This window comes from Syzygium oleosum, unplaced genomic scaffold, assembly GCF_021117445.2.
Source record: "Syzygium oleosum isolate NSW1041296 unplaced genomic scaffold, Sole_v2.1 Sole_v2.08, whole genome shotgun sequence".
In the NCBI taxonomy this organism is placed as follows: domain Eukaryota; kingdom Viridiplantae; phylum Streptophyta; class Magnoliopsida; order Myrtales; family Myrtaceae; genus Syzygium; species Syzygium oleosum.
Window position 1 is genome coordinate 2,638,073 of NW_026607492.1, and position 16,880 is coordinate 2,654,952.

Here is a 16,880-nt window from a genome sequence, read left to right on the forward strand (position 1 = left end):
AGAAAGGAAAAGAAAAAAAGGAAAAAAAATCAAAAAAAGTAAAAGATGAAAATTGCCTGCGAGGTCAAGCACTTTTTTGAGACCGACATGGCCACTTCAGACCGTTATTTGAGTAAATGAGGATACTTTATGTCTTTATTTGGAATTTTCCCTAAAGCCATGTCTAAGCGTGTTATTCTTTTTTTTTTTTTGGTATGCATACTTTAATTCTCAATCCACTTTCAGATTTTTGCCCTATTTATTTACAGAGCATGGAAGTCAAAATCCACACTTCAAAATTAAATATCTCCACTCCTAATCTTTTGAAAGGGTGAGGAGTCGACCTTCCCACCCTTCCAAACCGCAACGGTTCTTCTGTTTTCTTTTGTTTCCTCTGAAAGGAATTTGACTTCAGATTCCGCCAAAATGCTAAAAGGATTCCCTCTCCTCTTCAAGGTCTAGTGCGGTCCTTTTTTTAGGTCGCGAGTCCCGTCCTCTTGCCAGCAACAGGAGCTAGGTAAAAGAAATTCTTGAATTCGATCGAGGTGCAAATCCGATCTTTACCAGGACTTTGAAGTTTTGAGCTCTGCGATCAACTGGGGTTTAGGGTTCTTGAAGATGGAGAACTCGGGGGAGATGGAGAAGGTGGTCGCCGTGATCATGGTCGGTGGACCCACCAAAGGTATATTTGTCAACTTTTCCTCGTTTTCTAATTTTGAGAAAAGAGATAGTCCGTGCTCGGTTCTTGTTTGCTTGATCATGAGGTCCGACTTCTCAATTTGCAGGCACTAGATTTAGGCCTCTATCATTCAACATACCGAAGCCGCTCTTCCCTTTGGCTGGGCAACCCATGGTTCACCATCCCATCTCTGCTTGCAAAAGGGTATGTCTCAAAATTCGAACTTTTTTAGTGGGAGTGCTAATGTTTCCATGTGATTGGACCTAAGTGTGTTAGTAATGAGATTTTGGAGAAATGGAGGATTGATCAATGTGGAGTTGTTGTGATATACAATTGGATTCTTGCTGTGCAGATCCCCAACTTGGCTCAAATTTTCCTGATTGGGTTTTATGACGAGAAGGAGTTCGCGTTATACGTCTCTTCCATATCGAATGAGCTGAAAGTCCCAGTGAGGTGACCCCTACGTTGGCGTTTGGGTTTGATGCATTATATGCTTGCATATAGAAATAAGCTATAAAGGCCTGCATTTATGTGTGCGTGCGCGCGCGCGTTTCAATAATCGATTCTTCTTCAGATACTTGAAAGAGGAAAAACCGCATGGTTCAGCTGGTGGCCTTTATCATTTCAGGAATTTGATTATGGAAGACAGCCATGTATAGTTCTTCACTTGGTCTTTGATGTTGTGTCATATGGGAGAATTACGAGCTTGTATTTCCTGATATATGCCATTCACATGAAGCATATTCTAATTTCAAATCTCCCTGTTGTTTTACAGTCTCATATCTTTCTACTGAACTGTGATGTCTGCTGCAATTTTCCACTTACAGATATGCTTGGTAGGTTCAATTTTTTCCCTATACGCCGTAATGGTGTTCTCTACTTGAAATTTAGTTAGCTCTTTAGGATGATGCGATTTATGTAGAGAACATGATTATCCCAATGCAATGTTTGCACATGCAGAAGCCCATAAAAGATATGGTGGGATGGGAACATTGCTAGTAGTCAAAGTGAGTTCCTCGTGGCAAAGTTTCTCTCTGTGTTCTATCAAGCTGATAATTCCTCAGACCTTCCTAGTTGCTGACACGTACCTTCGTTTTTCTTCACCGACAGGTTTCTGCTGAATCAGCTAACCAGTTTGGTACACTAGTTTCTGATCCAGTCACGAATGAGCTGTTGCATTACACAGAGAAACCTGAAACTTTTGTACGTTTACAGGCTTTTCACTTTCTCAGACTGCTGCTAGGTTAACTGAATAATGTATTTGAGGAACCTACTTTTTCTCTTTGAATGCAGGTCAGTGATTTAATAAATTGTGGTGTATATATCTTTACTCCAGATATCTTTTTTGCAATTGAGGATGTATCTAATGACCGGGCAGACAGAGGTTGGTCAATGTGCATAAGATGCTTCAAGTGATTTGGGTTTGTCATGAATTGCATTAACATTCGGGCTATCTCACTTTCATGCTGATATTTTTGTTCCTTTGTTACAGCTAATCTGCGGAGATTATCCAGCCTTGATATATCCACATCTACAAGGTCACTTACCGATTTTCATCCTTAGAAATATTTTTTCGAGAATTTTATGTATCATCAATTGCATGCAGCAGTTCTGGGTGATTATTTGTAGTACTTGACCAATTAGTTGAGAAGATTTTGATTAAAAAAAAAGTTGAGCAAAAATGGTATAAAAAGATTCATATAGCCAACCCCACTTAATAGGCTAAGGTTGAGTTTTTTGTTGCTGCTGCTGTTGTTATACTCAAACAAGTAGTTGCCAATGTCACTAAAAAGATTTAGAACATAACTACTCCTCTTTTCCCTTTTGATGAGCAAAACTGCGTAATTTCTTATTGGAATTGCCAAGCAATTATAACCAATGCAATAGACACCTATGCAGTTCTTGGTTACAGGTGAAAAATAAACCTTGGGGATTGCCTATTTGCATGGAATCTAACAAACTCTAAGGTCATAATCTTTTTCTAGTTTTAATCTTTGCAGGATGCGGTGTTTGTTAACAAATGTTTAACTTCCCGTGGAATTAGCAAACTGGTTTCAGATCAAATTGAGGATGTACAGAAGAAAGGATATGGGCCAAAGACAATGAAAATATGATAACTGGATCTTGCGCATGCATCTGTGTTCTTGCCCCCCTTCATTAATTTGCTTGAATTTTGCTGAGGCGCGAGGAAGTTTCTCTATGTTAGCTCAAGATTTATTAAGTAAAGAAAAGATCCTTCTTTCAAGTATAAGTTTGTTGCTGCACCTGGGTTGTCTTGTTAAAATATTCGGAAAATGAGGAAGTTACTATGCACATATCATCACAGCTGTGCTCACGTATTCATTTCTTTAGGTTATATGTTACACCGTTTTTTCGTTATTTTGGATATTCTGATCCCTGTTTCGAAGCTGATGACGCTATTCTTTCCTTGTTCTTAGTTTTCTCAACAGAACCAACATTCCTACAGATTTTGTTAGATTGGACCAGGATATTTTGTCACCTCTCGCTGGAAAGAAGCAGCTTTATACATATGAGACCATGGATTATTGGGAACAGATCAAGACACCGGGGTAAAGTGACTTGACGTGATGCTTTAGCTTCCCTTTTTCTAACTATTAGTGTCCATTTACAACTTGCCCTCATCTATATACCCTTACAATGTCTCTTCCTGTCCAGGATATCTTTGAAATGCTCCGGTTTGTATCTGGCCCAGTTCAGACTCACCTCTCCTCATCTTCTTGCTAGTGGAGATGGTACAAGAAGTGCCACAGTTGTCGGTGATGTTTATGTTCACCCATCAGCTAAAGTACATCCAACTGCAAAGGTTGTTCCATTTACTTCCATTTAATTCCTTCATATCGGTCCATCTTTTCTTCCTAGAAAACTTTTAAGTTAAACACTCTGGTTATGGACCAATCAAATTCATCGATTGATATTCTACTCAATTTAGAATTTGCTGTCAATCTAGGCCTTCTTTCCCATATAAATCAAAGATGGAGCTCAAAATACACAGTATTAATTTGCATACATCCTAGACACGTTTGCACAGTGACCGTGAATCCATAATGTTCCGGTGAGTTAACAGCAGTTGTTCAGTTAATTGATTTTCTTCCTTTCTGGGCTTTTCCATAAGATAAGTATGGAAAGATCACCTTTTGGAGAGTATGCCTTCAATTTAAAGAAGAGTAAATACAGTCAGACCCCTAGATGAGTCGAGTTCTTGAAAGAAGTAGCATCATCAAGTGATTTGAGTGTAGTTTACTTTAGAAGGGTGAATCGGGAATGCTTAGAATACTTTCAGGGCCTGACTTATAATTGCTGCTTTTGCCATCTACATTAGCTTTGTCCTCCGTGTGTATCTTTTGATTTGACATTACTTGTTCGGACAGGTTGGTCCCAATGTCTCTATTTCAGCAAATGTTCGTGTAGGACCTGGTGTGAGGCTGATAAGTTGTATTATTTTGGATGATGTCGAATTAGAGGTATGGAAGACAGTCAAATATGAGTACCGTCATCGTAGGAAGATGAGAATATTAACGGAGATTGCTTTGGCAGGAAAATGCAGTCGTCATAAATTCCATTGTCGGATGGAAATCATCTCTCGGGAGATGGTCAAGAGTCCAGGCAAGTTTGTTTGCGGTTTCCCTGTTCATTCTCGTGTACTTCCACAAGCAAAAATTGTGACATTAGTTGAGGACTTGAGTGCTCGGAGCTTATGGCTGTGAAAGTTTGTAAAAATTAGTTCACTTAAAATTCTTACCATATCAATTTCGGCCTTTGTTGATTGCTATTAACTGTCAATGATCAACCTCTTTCCGCTTTTCTAGGCTGATGGAGACTACAACTCAAAGTTGGGAATCACAATTCTCGGTACTTTTTTCTGAAGAGTGCAAATTACTTGACCAATATTCTGTGCTCGTTGCATTTTAATCCGTGGATTATGCTCACCAATGCAGGGGAATATGTGGTGGTAGAACAAGAAGTCGTTGTCGTGAACAGCATCGTTCTGCCGAATAAGACTCTCAACGTGAGTGTGCAGGATGAGATCATCTTGTGAAGATTTGGAGATGTTTGAAGTTCAAAGCCCTCCAAGCTGCACTATTTGGAAGATTTTTGTTTTTGTTCCGCGAGAAAGACGGAGGGAGGGATGCATTGCCCCTTTTTTATGAATGAATGTTCTATTCTGTGAAATTCCACCTTTTTTTTTTTTTGGAGATGTAAAAAGCTTGGCTTCGATGAACTTTTTTTTTTTTTTTTCCATCTAATGCTCGAGAGATGGGTTGTTTATTTGGAGATTCAAAAGGTAGTAGATCATCTGGAGAAGGAGAATGTTTCCTCATCTAAACCACAATCGCATCCCACTACATATTGCCAAAGCCTTTGCTCATATTCTAAAACTTTTACAATCACCTCTTGATACTACAGCCAATATTTTACAAGATATCGCCAATCTCTCCCCACATAATACCCACCCAAATATCCAACCAGAACCCAATTCTAAGCCTCATCTTGAGAAAATACTTACTGAAGAGGAGCTTTTTAATGAGGTTACCCCTACTTCCCCCACTTCTAAAACTTCCTCGATCCCTTGTGATCTACCGCGACTCACTTGCTCTTACTCATCCAAATCCTCTAATCCTCCTGCTTGTCGAACCAATTAATTGTCCTGATCTCAACCCTATTACCATGATGAAGGAAGATAGTGAGAAGGAGGTTGCCGAGAATAGATACTTTGTTGAATTTCCTGGTGTGCAGAGAGGAGCTGATGTTGATCAGGAGGGTGAGGTGAATGCTGGAGCCGTGGTGCCTGTACAATTGGCTCAGGCATTGATGGAATCTCTCTCTGAAAAGAAAGGAGTATCCTGTAAATGGAGCTGAAAATGGAGCAAAAAAAATAAAAAAAATTTAAGGGTGTGCAGGTGGAGGTTGTGGCAGAACAATCCGCTTCAGATAAACAGAAATTGCTGACAAAGATTGCTTTTTCGCTGCTGGCATATCTGGAAACGAAGGAATGAGATGGTGTTTAATGGAAAAATTCCAAACCCATGAGAATGTTATTTTGAGAATGCTGATTGCCCCTTTGATGAATCTGTTAGGATCTCTACTGTTGTCCCCGTTGAAGTGGAGTGATTCGTCTGTCCATGATGAACATAAGTGGCAGAAACCCCGTGAAGGGGTTAAACTGAACAGTGATGGGGTCCTTCGTCAATGATAGGGACTCTAATGGCATGCTATTTGGAGACAAAGGAGAGAGGATACCCACAGAACCCATTGATGCAGCGGAAGCTCTTGCCGTGTGGAATACTGTTTTATTGGCAAAGGAGAAAGATCGGGTCTATAAAGAAAGCACAAGGAACCTCTGAACTGGGTCACTGCTCCTATTCTTGAGCATATTCACAAAGAGCTTGGCCAATTCCAGCAAGCAATCCTTGTTAGGACCGGCCTCCAATTTGTAGAGCTTAAAACGTACCCCGTAGAATCTAGAACCGAACTTGTCGATTTGACCTGGTTTTAAGGTCTACTTAGAAACCGGCCGACATGATCTCAATGCTTCAATACTCCATCAGTAATAAACACTATTATCTACTAAACAGATCAGAAAATATATGAGCCCCACCCATCAACTTCATGTCTCTCAAAAAAACATATTTTTGGCAAATTCTTCTAATTTCTTAGCAACTTTCCTTTTTTTATGCCATCGCAACTTTCTCTATTTAGCCAAAGATTTGTAACTTTGTTGTCCGCATACGATGAAATAGCTGCTGAAGCAAGGTACTAGAGGCGGTAACAGGATGCAACGAAAGAGTAAAAAGAGAAAACCGGACCGGAATTGGCCGGTTCGGTCCAGTTCCAAGTTTTACCCAGGAACCGATGACCACCGCTAAGGAGGAGGAAGAACAGAAGGCAGGCTACAACCCTCACAACAGCGAGTCGAAAGCTAGCCATATTCCGGCAACTAAAAAAAGGGAGAGAAAAAAGAAGAGAGAGAGAGAGAGAGAGAGAGAGAGAGAGAGAGAGAGAGAGAGAGAGAGAGAGGGAGAGGGGACCGAAAACGGCAATGACATCGCTCGCAAGTTAATCCAAATGGTTTCGGGGCGCGCTCCGCATCGCCAGAAAAAGCAAATGTGAAGATTACTCCAAATAAATCACTAGTTAATTAGGAAAAGAATCTCGATTGATTAAGCAGCTGGGGTTGCCAGAGGCCCCCCCCTATCTGCAGCAGGCGGGCGGGCGCCCCTTCAAATGACAGATTAAAGAAATCACGATTCTCAGGCCGGGGAGGTGCGAAATTACCAACTCGCCCGTCACCCCGATCCCCCCCGGGGGGGGGGGGGGGGATACGCAAGCGCGCGAGGGCAGAGGAGTAAAAGCACGCGCAACCGCTCCACAATTCAAACTCCCGCGCCATGCAAACGAAAAAACGAATCCTCGCCTGCGCTCGTCCCTCCCCACCCTCAGATCCAAAGCTTTCGAAAATTCAAACCCGCCACGCCATCGCCACACCCCCCACCAAAAAAAAAGCTCTCCCTCCCTCGCTCCCCTCCTCCGTCCTCCTCCCTCCTTCATCCTCCTCCTCAACGGTCCCTCCTCTTTATACCACCATCGAACCTCCGCAAACGCACAGCCGAAGCACGGACGCCCGGGAGCCCGGAAGAGAGCGAGAGAGACAGAGAGACAGCGTGTGTGCGCGCGTGCGCGTGTCGCTCGCGAGAAGCCGTCCGCGATGGAGCTGGTGGCCAACGTGGACGGCCCGGCTTGCCGCGACGGCGCTTCGGCGGCGGGATCCGGGGAGCTGCTCGATTCCAGGCAGCATCTGTATTGCCGCAAGGACAAGTCGCTCGGCGTCCTCTGCTCCAAGTAAGTTCCCCCCCCCCCCCCACCGAAAGCCTCCTCATTTCCTATCCGATCCTCCCTCCTTCCCCGTGACTTGATCTGGGTCTTGGTCAAAATTTTTCCCTTATTCCCCTTGTGCGGTCTGGGTTTGTTTTGTTTTGGATCGTCAGTTTCCTGAGGCTGTACAATAGAGACGGCGTCGAGGTGATCGGTCTCGACGATGCTGCGCTCAAGCTAGGTGCGTGCTTGCTTCCTTCCCCTCTCTTTGCTCGCTTCGATCTCGCGAGACGGGCGGGTTTCCGATAGACCCTGATTTTTTTTCTTTCTCTTTTGCGAAGCTAAGATGTGCTAAGAAAGTTTGCTTCTGAATGAGCAGGAGTGGAGCGGAGGCGAATCTATGATGTGGTGAACATACTGGAAAGCGTCGGCGTGAGATTTCAAACCTTACGACTGTTTTAGATTGGATTTGAAGAGACATTCCGCTCCAGCTTATGTCGCGTTGCCGAGGTTGATTTGAGTTTCCGATTTTGTATAGGTCGTGGCGAGGAAAGCGAAGAACCAGTATTCATGGAAGGGTTTCAGAGCGATCCCCAAGGCCTTGGAGGTGCTCAAGGTGTGAATTTAGCTCCTGAATACATATTGCTATAGTAGTTTTAACCCTTTGAGAAGTCAGATTGATGGTTTGAATGTGGTTACTGTGGCCAGGAAGAAGGTTTGAGAGAGAACTTCAACAGCTCAAATTGCGGGGACTCGGCAAAGGTACTGCCTGGTTGGAGTTCATTCCGTTTTTTCGATTTCGCCATGTTCTTCGAGTAGCCTGAACTAAGATTCGTTCTTGCTCGGGAGTACAGATGTCTTAATTTTGGTTTTGTCTGGTCGATTCTTTCCAAATATAAAAGAAAAATATATTATCAGCACTAATGTCTCATTTTACCTTTTGATAGTTTGTGAATTGAGCATGTGACATTATGCATACCCCTCAGACTATATTCAGTCTTGCTCCTGAGAGCTAATTTGAAAGCTATGGCATCATTCAAATGACTCATGCTAAATATTTTGAATGGTTAGGTTTTTAACGACACTGAAAATGAAGGGTGTTTGGATCTCAAATTTGAGATGCAAGATAACTCTTCAGCATCGTCCAAATCTGGTAATTTTAGTTCTCTATTTTTTTGTTATTCTTTTTCTATTTGATCATCTCGAGACTCAAATCACTTTAGACAGCCAGTTATTAAAGACCACGACTATGCTTACAATGAATTAGGTGGATTTTATATGAATTGTTGTTGTTAATCACGAAAGAATGAATGGTTGCTTGTGCAGACAATAGGAAAGAGAGATCTCCAGCTCCTCTTTCTGCAGAAAACAGGAGAGAAAAGTCATTGGCCCTTCTTACTCAGAACTTCGTGAAGCTTTTTCTTTGTTCCAATGTGAGTGAACCTTTTGGTGCTCCTATTTCTTTCTTCTATGATTCATGTTTTATTCATTGTGCATTATTCCTTGATGCTAGGTGGATTTGATCTCTCTTGATACTGCTGCTGCGGCATTGCTAGGTGACAACAACAATTCAACAGCTATGAGAAGTAATTAAAATCCCATTCTTGACTTGTTAATTGAAACAAGGAAGGAAAAATGAGCTTGTAACTGACACTTTCAACACTACTTTGCAGCAAAGATCAGACGACTGTATGACATTGCCAATGTTTTTTCATCCATGAATCTGATTGAGAAGGTAAATATATTGGAGAGCCTCTGTGAGATGAAATGCAAGTCAATGCTTTTTCTGTATTCTCTGACTTATCGTTTGCTTGGTTAATGGTTAACTTGTAGACACCTCACCCTGAAACTAGGAAACCGGCATTCAGATGGCTAGGATGGAGTGAAAAATGTGGGAATACTGATGCTAATTCTTCAGAGCTGAATCAATATAGGAAGAGACTCTTTGGCACTGAGATTACAAATCAAACTCTAAAGAGAAGTAAGGTGGATTCTTCGATCAATACAAAATCATGTGACCCAGTAAAAAAGGTGGTTCTCGTCAAACAAGATTCAGAAAACAAGCATGAAAGGTGTGAACAAGAGTGCCATTCAGACAATGGCTCGAGGGGTTATGTATATGGCCCATTTGCTCCTGTGTGTTTGCCCAAAGCAGTAAATTTTGCACCAAAGTCTGTGAAGCAGGATTATGACTGGGAGACACTTGCATCTACTCATCGTCCTCAATATCATAATCAAGGTATCTGACTGTTTCACCTCAAGTTTCTGGATTTTCATGTTTAGGAATTTTCTTGCATAGATGCAGTCTTTTTTTTTGTTTTTTGGACAGAAGATGCAGTCTTAATATGTCAATTTCTGCTTTATCAAGCCATTATTTCATTACCTTGACCCCTGCCGTCAAATAGGCCAACTGAATTCTCACAAAATGAGGGTCTGGTTTGTCCTTCAGAGGGTGGCCAATCCGATAGTAATTTTTTATTTATACATAAGCTAACTGCACAACATGCCTGATGGCTCTTATTGATGCTGTTGCAGCTTTGAGGGACCTCTTTTCACATTACATGGAGGCATGGAAGTTATGGTACACTGAAGTTGCTGGGAACACAAAGATACCACAAGTGTCCTGATCACTCGGTTCCTTACAAGATGATCAAGTACAGAAGAATACAGATGTTTAACCATTTGTCCGAGGATTTGTTTTTAGTTCCGGCTCTTTGATACAGTTCCCTTAGAAGAGGACGACGGATATGGCTTCTTGTTGGATCACGCTCTCGATGTTCCAACTGTATAGTCATAATTTCGCTGTTTCTAACCCATTTAAATCTAAGTCTGGATGTATTTCTGTAACATCCAGATTAGCGGCAGGATGCTGATGCGTTGTCCAGATCCATGACTGGATAATTGTCCCGACAATTGAATGAACTAATGCGAGTGTGCAGTTGCTGAATGAATTGATCAATTTTAATGCTGTACTTTGTTCTTGATTCAAACTTATTGATCATTTTTCACCGGGGCTTACTGAATTCACAACAACTGTTCTCGATTTTGATTAGTGCATAAATGATGTTATTGCTGGACAGAAGTCATGACCCAGATCAGCAGTTAACATTTTTCCTCCAGAGCTTGGGGATGTTTATTACTGATACTAGATGGTAAATTCCGTCCTGGATGCCCACTGTGCAAGATTTCAGACTTCAAATTCAGCACGGAAGTTTCGTTGCCTCCATCTGCAATTACAGATGCCGAAATTTTTGTGAAGGGTTATTGCCCTGTGAATGCAAACAAGCAGTCCTATCAAGCAAGACTGTCAAAATCACGAACTAGGCCATCCGAGAATATGGCTATCAATGAATAAAAAATAAAAACATTTCTGGTCCATGGGACATTCTGGAAAAACGAAAGGATCATAAAAATGTAGAGGGATAGAGAAAAAGAGAAGATGGACGACCAGATCTTGCAATAGCAAAAATGTTGATCCCCAGCTGTAATGGGGGACGACCTCTTCTGTGTATATTTCCTACTTTGAGTTTTACAACATCCCTGTATATACATAAAAATGAAAGAATCTCATCAATCAATTCTCGAGCCGAACATAGCAAACACAAGAGTCTATGCTCATTATAATTGTTGAGCCGCAGTAGAACTGTCCTTCGAACTGTGCAAATCATAAGACATCCACAAGTAGTCCACAGGACAAGGCATCTTCAAATCAAGCCTTGTCCAGGGCTTCCCTTTACCACTCCAATGCAATAGGCTCACAGGGCCAGGATGGAGTTTCCTGCAACTGTTCACCACATTGTCTCCGCCCAATCCGTGTTGATTCCACCTCCTATCGATCGCCTCGACGTCCCCGCCAAACACGAGCAAGAATGGCGGCAGCGAGCCCAGCTCATAGATCCGCCTCTCCCTCTGAATCTCCATCCATCCCTCAATCCGCCTCCTGTAATTACCCTCTCTCCACCTGACCAAATCCATCACCATCACTCCCGTATTGAAATAGCACGGCCTTTTCCCAGCAAAGACCTTGGGAAGCTCGGTGTCCGACCAGAACTCCTCCGAGAAGTACTTGGTGAAGTTGGCGTGGCAATACTGGGGCGCTCCAATCACTCTCGACCCGGTTAGCGGGATGCTCCACAGTTTCAGGATGTCATCGACTAGAATGACGTCCGAGTCCAAGTATATCACCCGCTCGACGCACGGCTCGAGTAGGTCCGCCAAGTAGGACCTCGCGTAGTTCAGCGGGTTCTCCAGGGCTTGCCGGACCGAGGAGGATATCATGCGACGAACCAAACCCTCGTCGAAGCCATATATCTTGAACCTGAGGGAAGGAAACGCCGACCGGAGGATTCCCGCCAAGCTCTCCTGATTCGCCGAAGCCGAAGCAATGAAGTGGAAGAAGATGTTCTCAGGGCAGGAAGCGTGCTTCAGGACGGAGTGCACCGCCGCCACCGTGCCCCTCAGGTACTCGAGATCGAGAGTCATCGCTATCCGGACGAGCGACGGGTCGCAAACCGAGCCGCCGCCCGCATCCCCATTCGACTTCCGACACCCCGGCCCGTTCCGATACTCCGGCGCCTCCAAGAACTCGGCACGCACCTCGTCACGTCCCGAGCCCGCTCGGCTCAGCTCGCCGGGGAGCAATCGGCTCGCATGCGCGCACGACCACCGGAGCAAGACGAAGCAGACGGCTGCGGCTAAGATGGCCCTCATGAGGCTGAGAACCCCGAAACCCGAAACCCGAAACCCGAAACCCGAAAGAGAGAAGCTCTCTTAGAGATGGTGTTGGTGTCGTCGACGGTGAGTCCTGCTGCAATTACAATATCAAGAAGGAGGCAGACATTCTCGTTCTCTGCATCTCCGCGATGCGTATAAGAACATGGTGAGGAAGGGAAGGGACGCGGACAAGGGAAGGCTGGCAAACGCGTGACGGCACGTAAGGAAACGCGGCATTCGGTTTCAGCGCAGCCACGTGGGAGGGAGAGTTTCAACGTTTTCACTTTTTCTCGGGAATCATTTAATGTTTTCATTTCTTTATTGGGTTCGCGATTCCCGCACGTTGAATTTGAACACACACCGCGTGTGACCTTCCGGGAGTCTTCCTCTTCTGGTCCGTCGTCGGACGCGCGGTCTCCCCTCTTGGAACGATTCTCGGTCTACGTAACGTACGTGTTCCGAGGTTCCGACCGAGGTTGCGCTGGTGATTCGGACCCGACCACATGCGGTGTACCGATCTTTCGTCTTGCTGGCCACCACCACCACCCCCCCGGCTCGTTGTCCTGATGCGTCCTGGTCACGTTACCGCGTGCTGTGCACATGCTTCCTGCCATTTGCCCTTTGTTATTTTATTTTAGGTTTGTGGAATTCGTAGATGCATCTGACAACGTGAAAATAACACAAATGGTCCTTGAATTTGGACTTAACGTGCAACGTGATTCCTGAGTTGTAGTCCAACGTGCAATGTGGTCCGTAAATTTTTAATTTGTTCAATATGATCCTTGAACTTTCGATACATGCTCAATTTAATCACTATACTAAATGAGAATATTCAATGATGTTTTTCAACTTGAATTAATGAAAAGACAATATTGAGCATTTTCATATAGTTCATGGATAAAATTGAACATGTACCGAAAGTTCAATGATCACATTGAACAAATTAAAAGGTCATGACTATATTATACATTGGGTTAAAGTTCAAGGATCATCTGTGTTGTCATTGTCCCATGTACAAAGTCATATTATTTTTCCTTGATTTTTATTTTTTTGTTTCATCATGTCACTGGAAGAAAGGTATAAGTATCTATGTTGTGCAAACGGCTACTAAAAGTCAACGTTTTGAGGCTGACTGTTCGTGGTGAACGTCCTGACACCGTCCCCACCAGCCATTTGACATTTCATCTTTGTTGTCCGTTGATCATGCCCAAACGAACGACCGATGCAATCTGGAACTCCCCCTCTGTTTCTTACCTGTTTTGCACGATGGGCATTTCCGTATCCCTCACGCACAAGGTTGTCCGAAGCAAAAGTTAAAAAAACATCGACCTTTTCAAACTAATAACTTCTTCAAGGAGAAACCGAACCGCCGAATCGAATAATTTTGTCGAATTTCTTGCCTGCTATTGTCCATATGGCAACTTTGAAAAATCAACCATGATATGCTTCTGCGATTTTCACAAATTTGCCGGTGCTAATGCAAGCATGCGCGATTTTATCGACAACCTCTAATTACAACGAACCTGGAAAGAGAATGATCTCATCAATGTCTGAAATCTGTGTGTACAACAGCCTTTCGTTTCGGTCGCTTTATACTAACCAAATGGAGGCTTCGCCTTTCAGATCTGTTTCTTTAGGAATCTAACAATAACACGTCTCTCATCAACAACTTCGAAATGGGAGCAAGAATATTTTGCACACCAGTGCGATAAATTGAAAATCGAGGGCGATATCGAAGGCAAACAGTTCAAAAGAAATCTTATTACCATTAGAAATTTCAACGGCTCGCGTATGATCAAAGAAAGTTCCCCATTTTCATCCAACAGTCATTTCTTTCTTGACTGTAAAAATGAAGGGTCAAGTGCAGCTCCTACTCGGACAAAGTTTATGAGTATTGAGACACTACATCTTCACCATGAAACATACAAGTACGACATTATATACACGGCCGTAGCAGATTAACACTGAGCGACGTGAGATGCGAAACGGGGGCAATTCCAGCTCACAATTCATTAGATGGGGCGGTGAAATGACGAGGCCGCCGCACGGATGTTTACCGAAAAGAGCTTTTGCAGCACGACAGTGTCGTCGAGGAAAATACCATACATCTCACCTGTCGGTATCCTCTTCTACCCACAACAAAGTTGACCACCCCGGTTTTCCTGGATGAATTTGTTGATAGAAAGAAGAGACGATAACGTGAACTGAATTTACCAAGGTATTCAACATAATAATCTTGTGTCATCTTACAAGCTCCTGCCGTAATGCATGGCTGCTACTTTGGGGATAAAACCGCGGAACCTTTGTACCTTTTCTTGATAACGACGTGAAGATCAAACCGCTGACAAGTCTTCTCTTCTACTTCTCCGCTGGAAAAGGAAATCTTCATTGAGCAGGACATATCAGGTCTGCAGTTAAATACTTGTAATAGAAGAAGGTGATCAAACAAGGGATGGAAAAAAGAAACAACCTTTAAGCTCATTTGAAATAGAATGTGCACTCTTCTTATCTAGACGAGATAATATACTCGACAAAGCACACGACCAAAGCAGACGCTGTATCATAAAGCAATCAGCACCTTTGATGAGTTACAAGCTATTTTGCATTCCAGGCCATTAACCACTTGAATGCCCCCCAAGGCCATACACAACACAGAATTTTCATGCACGCCAGCATATTTACGCTCGTTCTTGCGGGATATCAGCAGTGAGCTACATGCTAAGTTATAGCTCCTTGTTTCCAAGCGACGAGGGGGCATAATGTGCTAGTAAAATTGAGGAACCATGTTTGAGGAACAAAAAAAACATAGTATTCATTTCAAAAGCACCCATGCTCCTTCAAGGAAAGGAATCAAGAAACACGCAACATTGCCGCGTAAGTGCACTCTCTTCCCATCCCGTATCGCATTCCCAATCAAATACTTCTCTGCATTTGCTATGCCTAAATGGTACATCAAATAACAATCTGGAGACAACATAGGAGAGGCAGAGTACCGGGTCCTCAACCGATTTAATAAACTTCTCGATAATGCTCAAAAGATATAAGGGGTATTAAAATTTCCACTCTCTTCTCAGGAGTTCTACATTTGTGAGTTTTAGGAGACATAACCACCTTGCAACAAATATGTCAGGTGGCTATCAGATGAGCAGCAAAGTTAAGATCCATCCGCGGAAACCGCAAACACTTCGCGTTCTTCTCTGTATTCATCCTAAAATTTTGCATTGCCAATGGTCCCATCGAGCAGGTCATAGTACAGGACACTGATAAACCTGCAGAGTGCAATAAACATAACCTAAGGAGAATCTATCTACTTTGACAACCTGGCATGTGTACCTGTAAAAACCGACATCCTCCGAAATTCTGCATCTGCAGCCTCTATCGAGTTCATCGCCGTCGCTGCTGATAAACCGCTTCCGTAGGGAATCTGGTTGTCGAACGGATTCAGTAGCTGCACAGAAGAATAAACAAACTGCAGAGCCACAGTTCAGCCTTACTTGATGAAGCCTACGAAGCACGCAGAATTCAACATGCGAATAATTCCTCTACGGAGGTATAGAACAGCCTGCACACGCTTTGAAAGGGGGGGTGCTTCACTGAAGAGAGAGCGTTCTGACAGTGGCAAACATCAGACGTACTCCTTGTCTCATCTTCAGTCTCAGCCTTACCCTTATCACAGCGATCCAGATCTTCCCTTTCGTACACACACGTCACACCCGCAGAATACTACCCGATGCATCAACCTGTCTCAGCAGCATCGTCACCCGTCAGCAGGCAACTTCTTGTCGAGCACATTTCGTCGGGGGACTACTTCGGTTGTTCAGATCGTTCGTTCTTCCTTCACAAATCATGGAACGAACAAGGTCAGAGCGTGCGCCCTGGATCGAGGCCGCGTTCGAATCTCTTCGGCTGGACCGGGGGGGACGTGATTTGTGAAATGAAGAACGAGCGGTCCGGACAAGCGGAGAAATCGCCCGGGGAATGTGCAAACCAAGCGTTAGGGTTTCCGATGAGGCAGTCGAAGGTTTTTAATAAGTGGGTGTCTGATGCGCAGCCGAATCTACGCGTTTTACGCTTTTTTTCGGGTTTATGTGACCTGAACTAAACTGGCTCAGCCCGACCCGGGAGCGGCCTCAATGTACCACGGCTCGGCTGCCTTTAAGGGCCCCAAACGCAGAGTTAGCGGTTTAAACTGAGGGCGAGCATGGTTTTAAGGTAGAACCCGAAATTTGAAAATCGAACTGGTTCCAAGATACGTAAGGTAGTTCCGGGCTCTAGGTAGGAGAAATTTGAAACCCGAAATAATCTTTTGTGCTTTTCTTGATCTATGTCTTCGCGCGATTATGTAATATTCCACGGCGTTCGATAATAAATATATAATTTGGGACCGCTAGTCCGAGCTTCCTTTTCATGACTAAGGCTTTTTACTTCATTAATGTTTCATAATCTTTGTATATAAATGTAAGTTGTGATCAATGGATTGTAGTAGCAAATCGTGGTCATTAAATATGATGATTCACTGGAATCTTTAAATTAATAATGTTGGTAGAACCTGAATAAACCCTAAAACCAATTTTGAAACCTGTAACGGGGTAAATTATGATTACAAGGTATGCAAAATTTGATGTAACATACTACAATAGTGCAAACAAAACAAAAATCGGGTAAAAATATCGAAGGC

General features: G+C 43.4%; 3 protein-coding genes and 2 long non-coding RNA genes across 8 annotated transcripts; 2 read left to right on the forward strand and 3 right to left on the reverse strand.

The window, feature by feature from the left end:
* Window positions 1–338: 338 nt before the first annotated feature.
* Window positions 339–5,746, forward strand: LOC115688313 (uncharacterized). 4 transcript variants are annotated; one of them, XM_030614110.2, is made up of 15 exons: window positions 339–661; window positions 765–862; window positions 1,011–1,111; window positions 1,233–1,311; window positions 1,434–1,494; window positions 1,619–1,665; window positions 1,769–1,861; window positions 1,952–2,042; window positions 2,151–2,196; window positions 3,097–3,228; window positions 3,335–3,482; window positions 4,048–4,140; window positions 4,214–4,282; window positions 4,486–4,528; window positions 4,615–5,746. In XM_030614110.2, exons 1-15 carry the CDS (start codon window positions 598–600, stop codon window positions 4,713–4,715), a joined length of 1,266 nt encoding a protein of 421 aa, XP_030469970.1. In that variant the 5' UTR covers window positions 339–597; the 3' UTR covers window positions 4,716–5,746. The 4 variants fall into 4 exon arrangements, with proteins under 4 accessions (XP_030469970.1, XP_030469972.1, XP_056169876.1 ...); XM_030614112.2 differs by having other exon boundaries at window positions 3,109–3,228; XM_056313901.1 differs by having other exon boundaries at window positions 1,952–2,041; window positions 2,144–2,196.
* Window positions 5,747–7,338: 1,592 nt separating this feature from the next.
* Window positions 7,339–10,461, forward strand: LOC115688314 (E2F transcription factor-like E2FF). Its single transcript, XM_030614113.2, has 11 exons — window positions 7,339–7,516; window positions 7,663–7,730; window positions 7,869–7,921; window positions 8,028–8,105; window positions 8,198–8,251; window positions 8,561–8,642; window positions 8,816–8,922; window positions 9,003–9,075; window positions 9,163–9,224; window positions 9,323–9,728; window positions 10,025–10,461. Exons 1-11 carry the CDS (start codon window positions 7,383–7,385, stop codon window positions 10,114–10,116), a joined length of 1,209 nt encoding a protein of 402 aa, XP_030469973.2. The 5' UTR covers window positions 7,339–7,382; the 3' UTR covers window positions 10,117–10,461.
* Window positions 10,462–10,943: 482 nt separating this feature from the next.
* LOC115688315 (probable galacturonosyltransferase-like 9) lies at window positions 10,944–12,214 on the reverse strand. The gene has a single exon (XM_030614114.2). The coding sequence runs from the start codon at window positions 12,197–12,199 to the stop codon at window positions 11,108–11,110; it is 1,092 nt and encodes a 363-aa protein (XP_030469974.2). The 5' UTR covers window positions 12,200–12,214; the 3' UTR covers window positions 10,944–11,107.
* Window positions 12,215–13,948: 1,734 nt separating this feature from the next.
* Window positions 13,949–15,350, reverse strand: LOC115688231 (uncharacterized). The gene is made up of 2 exons (XR_008817075.1): window positions 15,314–15,350; window positions 13,949–14,623 (listed from the first exon to the last, which is right to left on the reverse strand). It is a non-coding gene; the product is annotated as an uncharacterized LOC115688231 (long non-coding RNA).
* A 73-nt stretch (window positions 15,351–15,423) lies between these two features.
* Window positions 15,424–16,223, reverse strand: LOC130138786 (uncharacterized). Its single transcript, XR_008817076.1, has 2 exons — window positions 15,697–16,223; window positions 15,424–15,626 (listed from the first exon to the last, which is right to left on the reverse strand). It is a non-coding gene; the product is annotated as an uncharacterized LOC130138786 (long non-coding RNA).
* Between the last annotated feature and the right edge of the window lie 657 nt (window positions 16,224–16,880).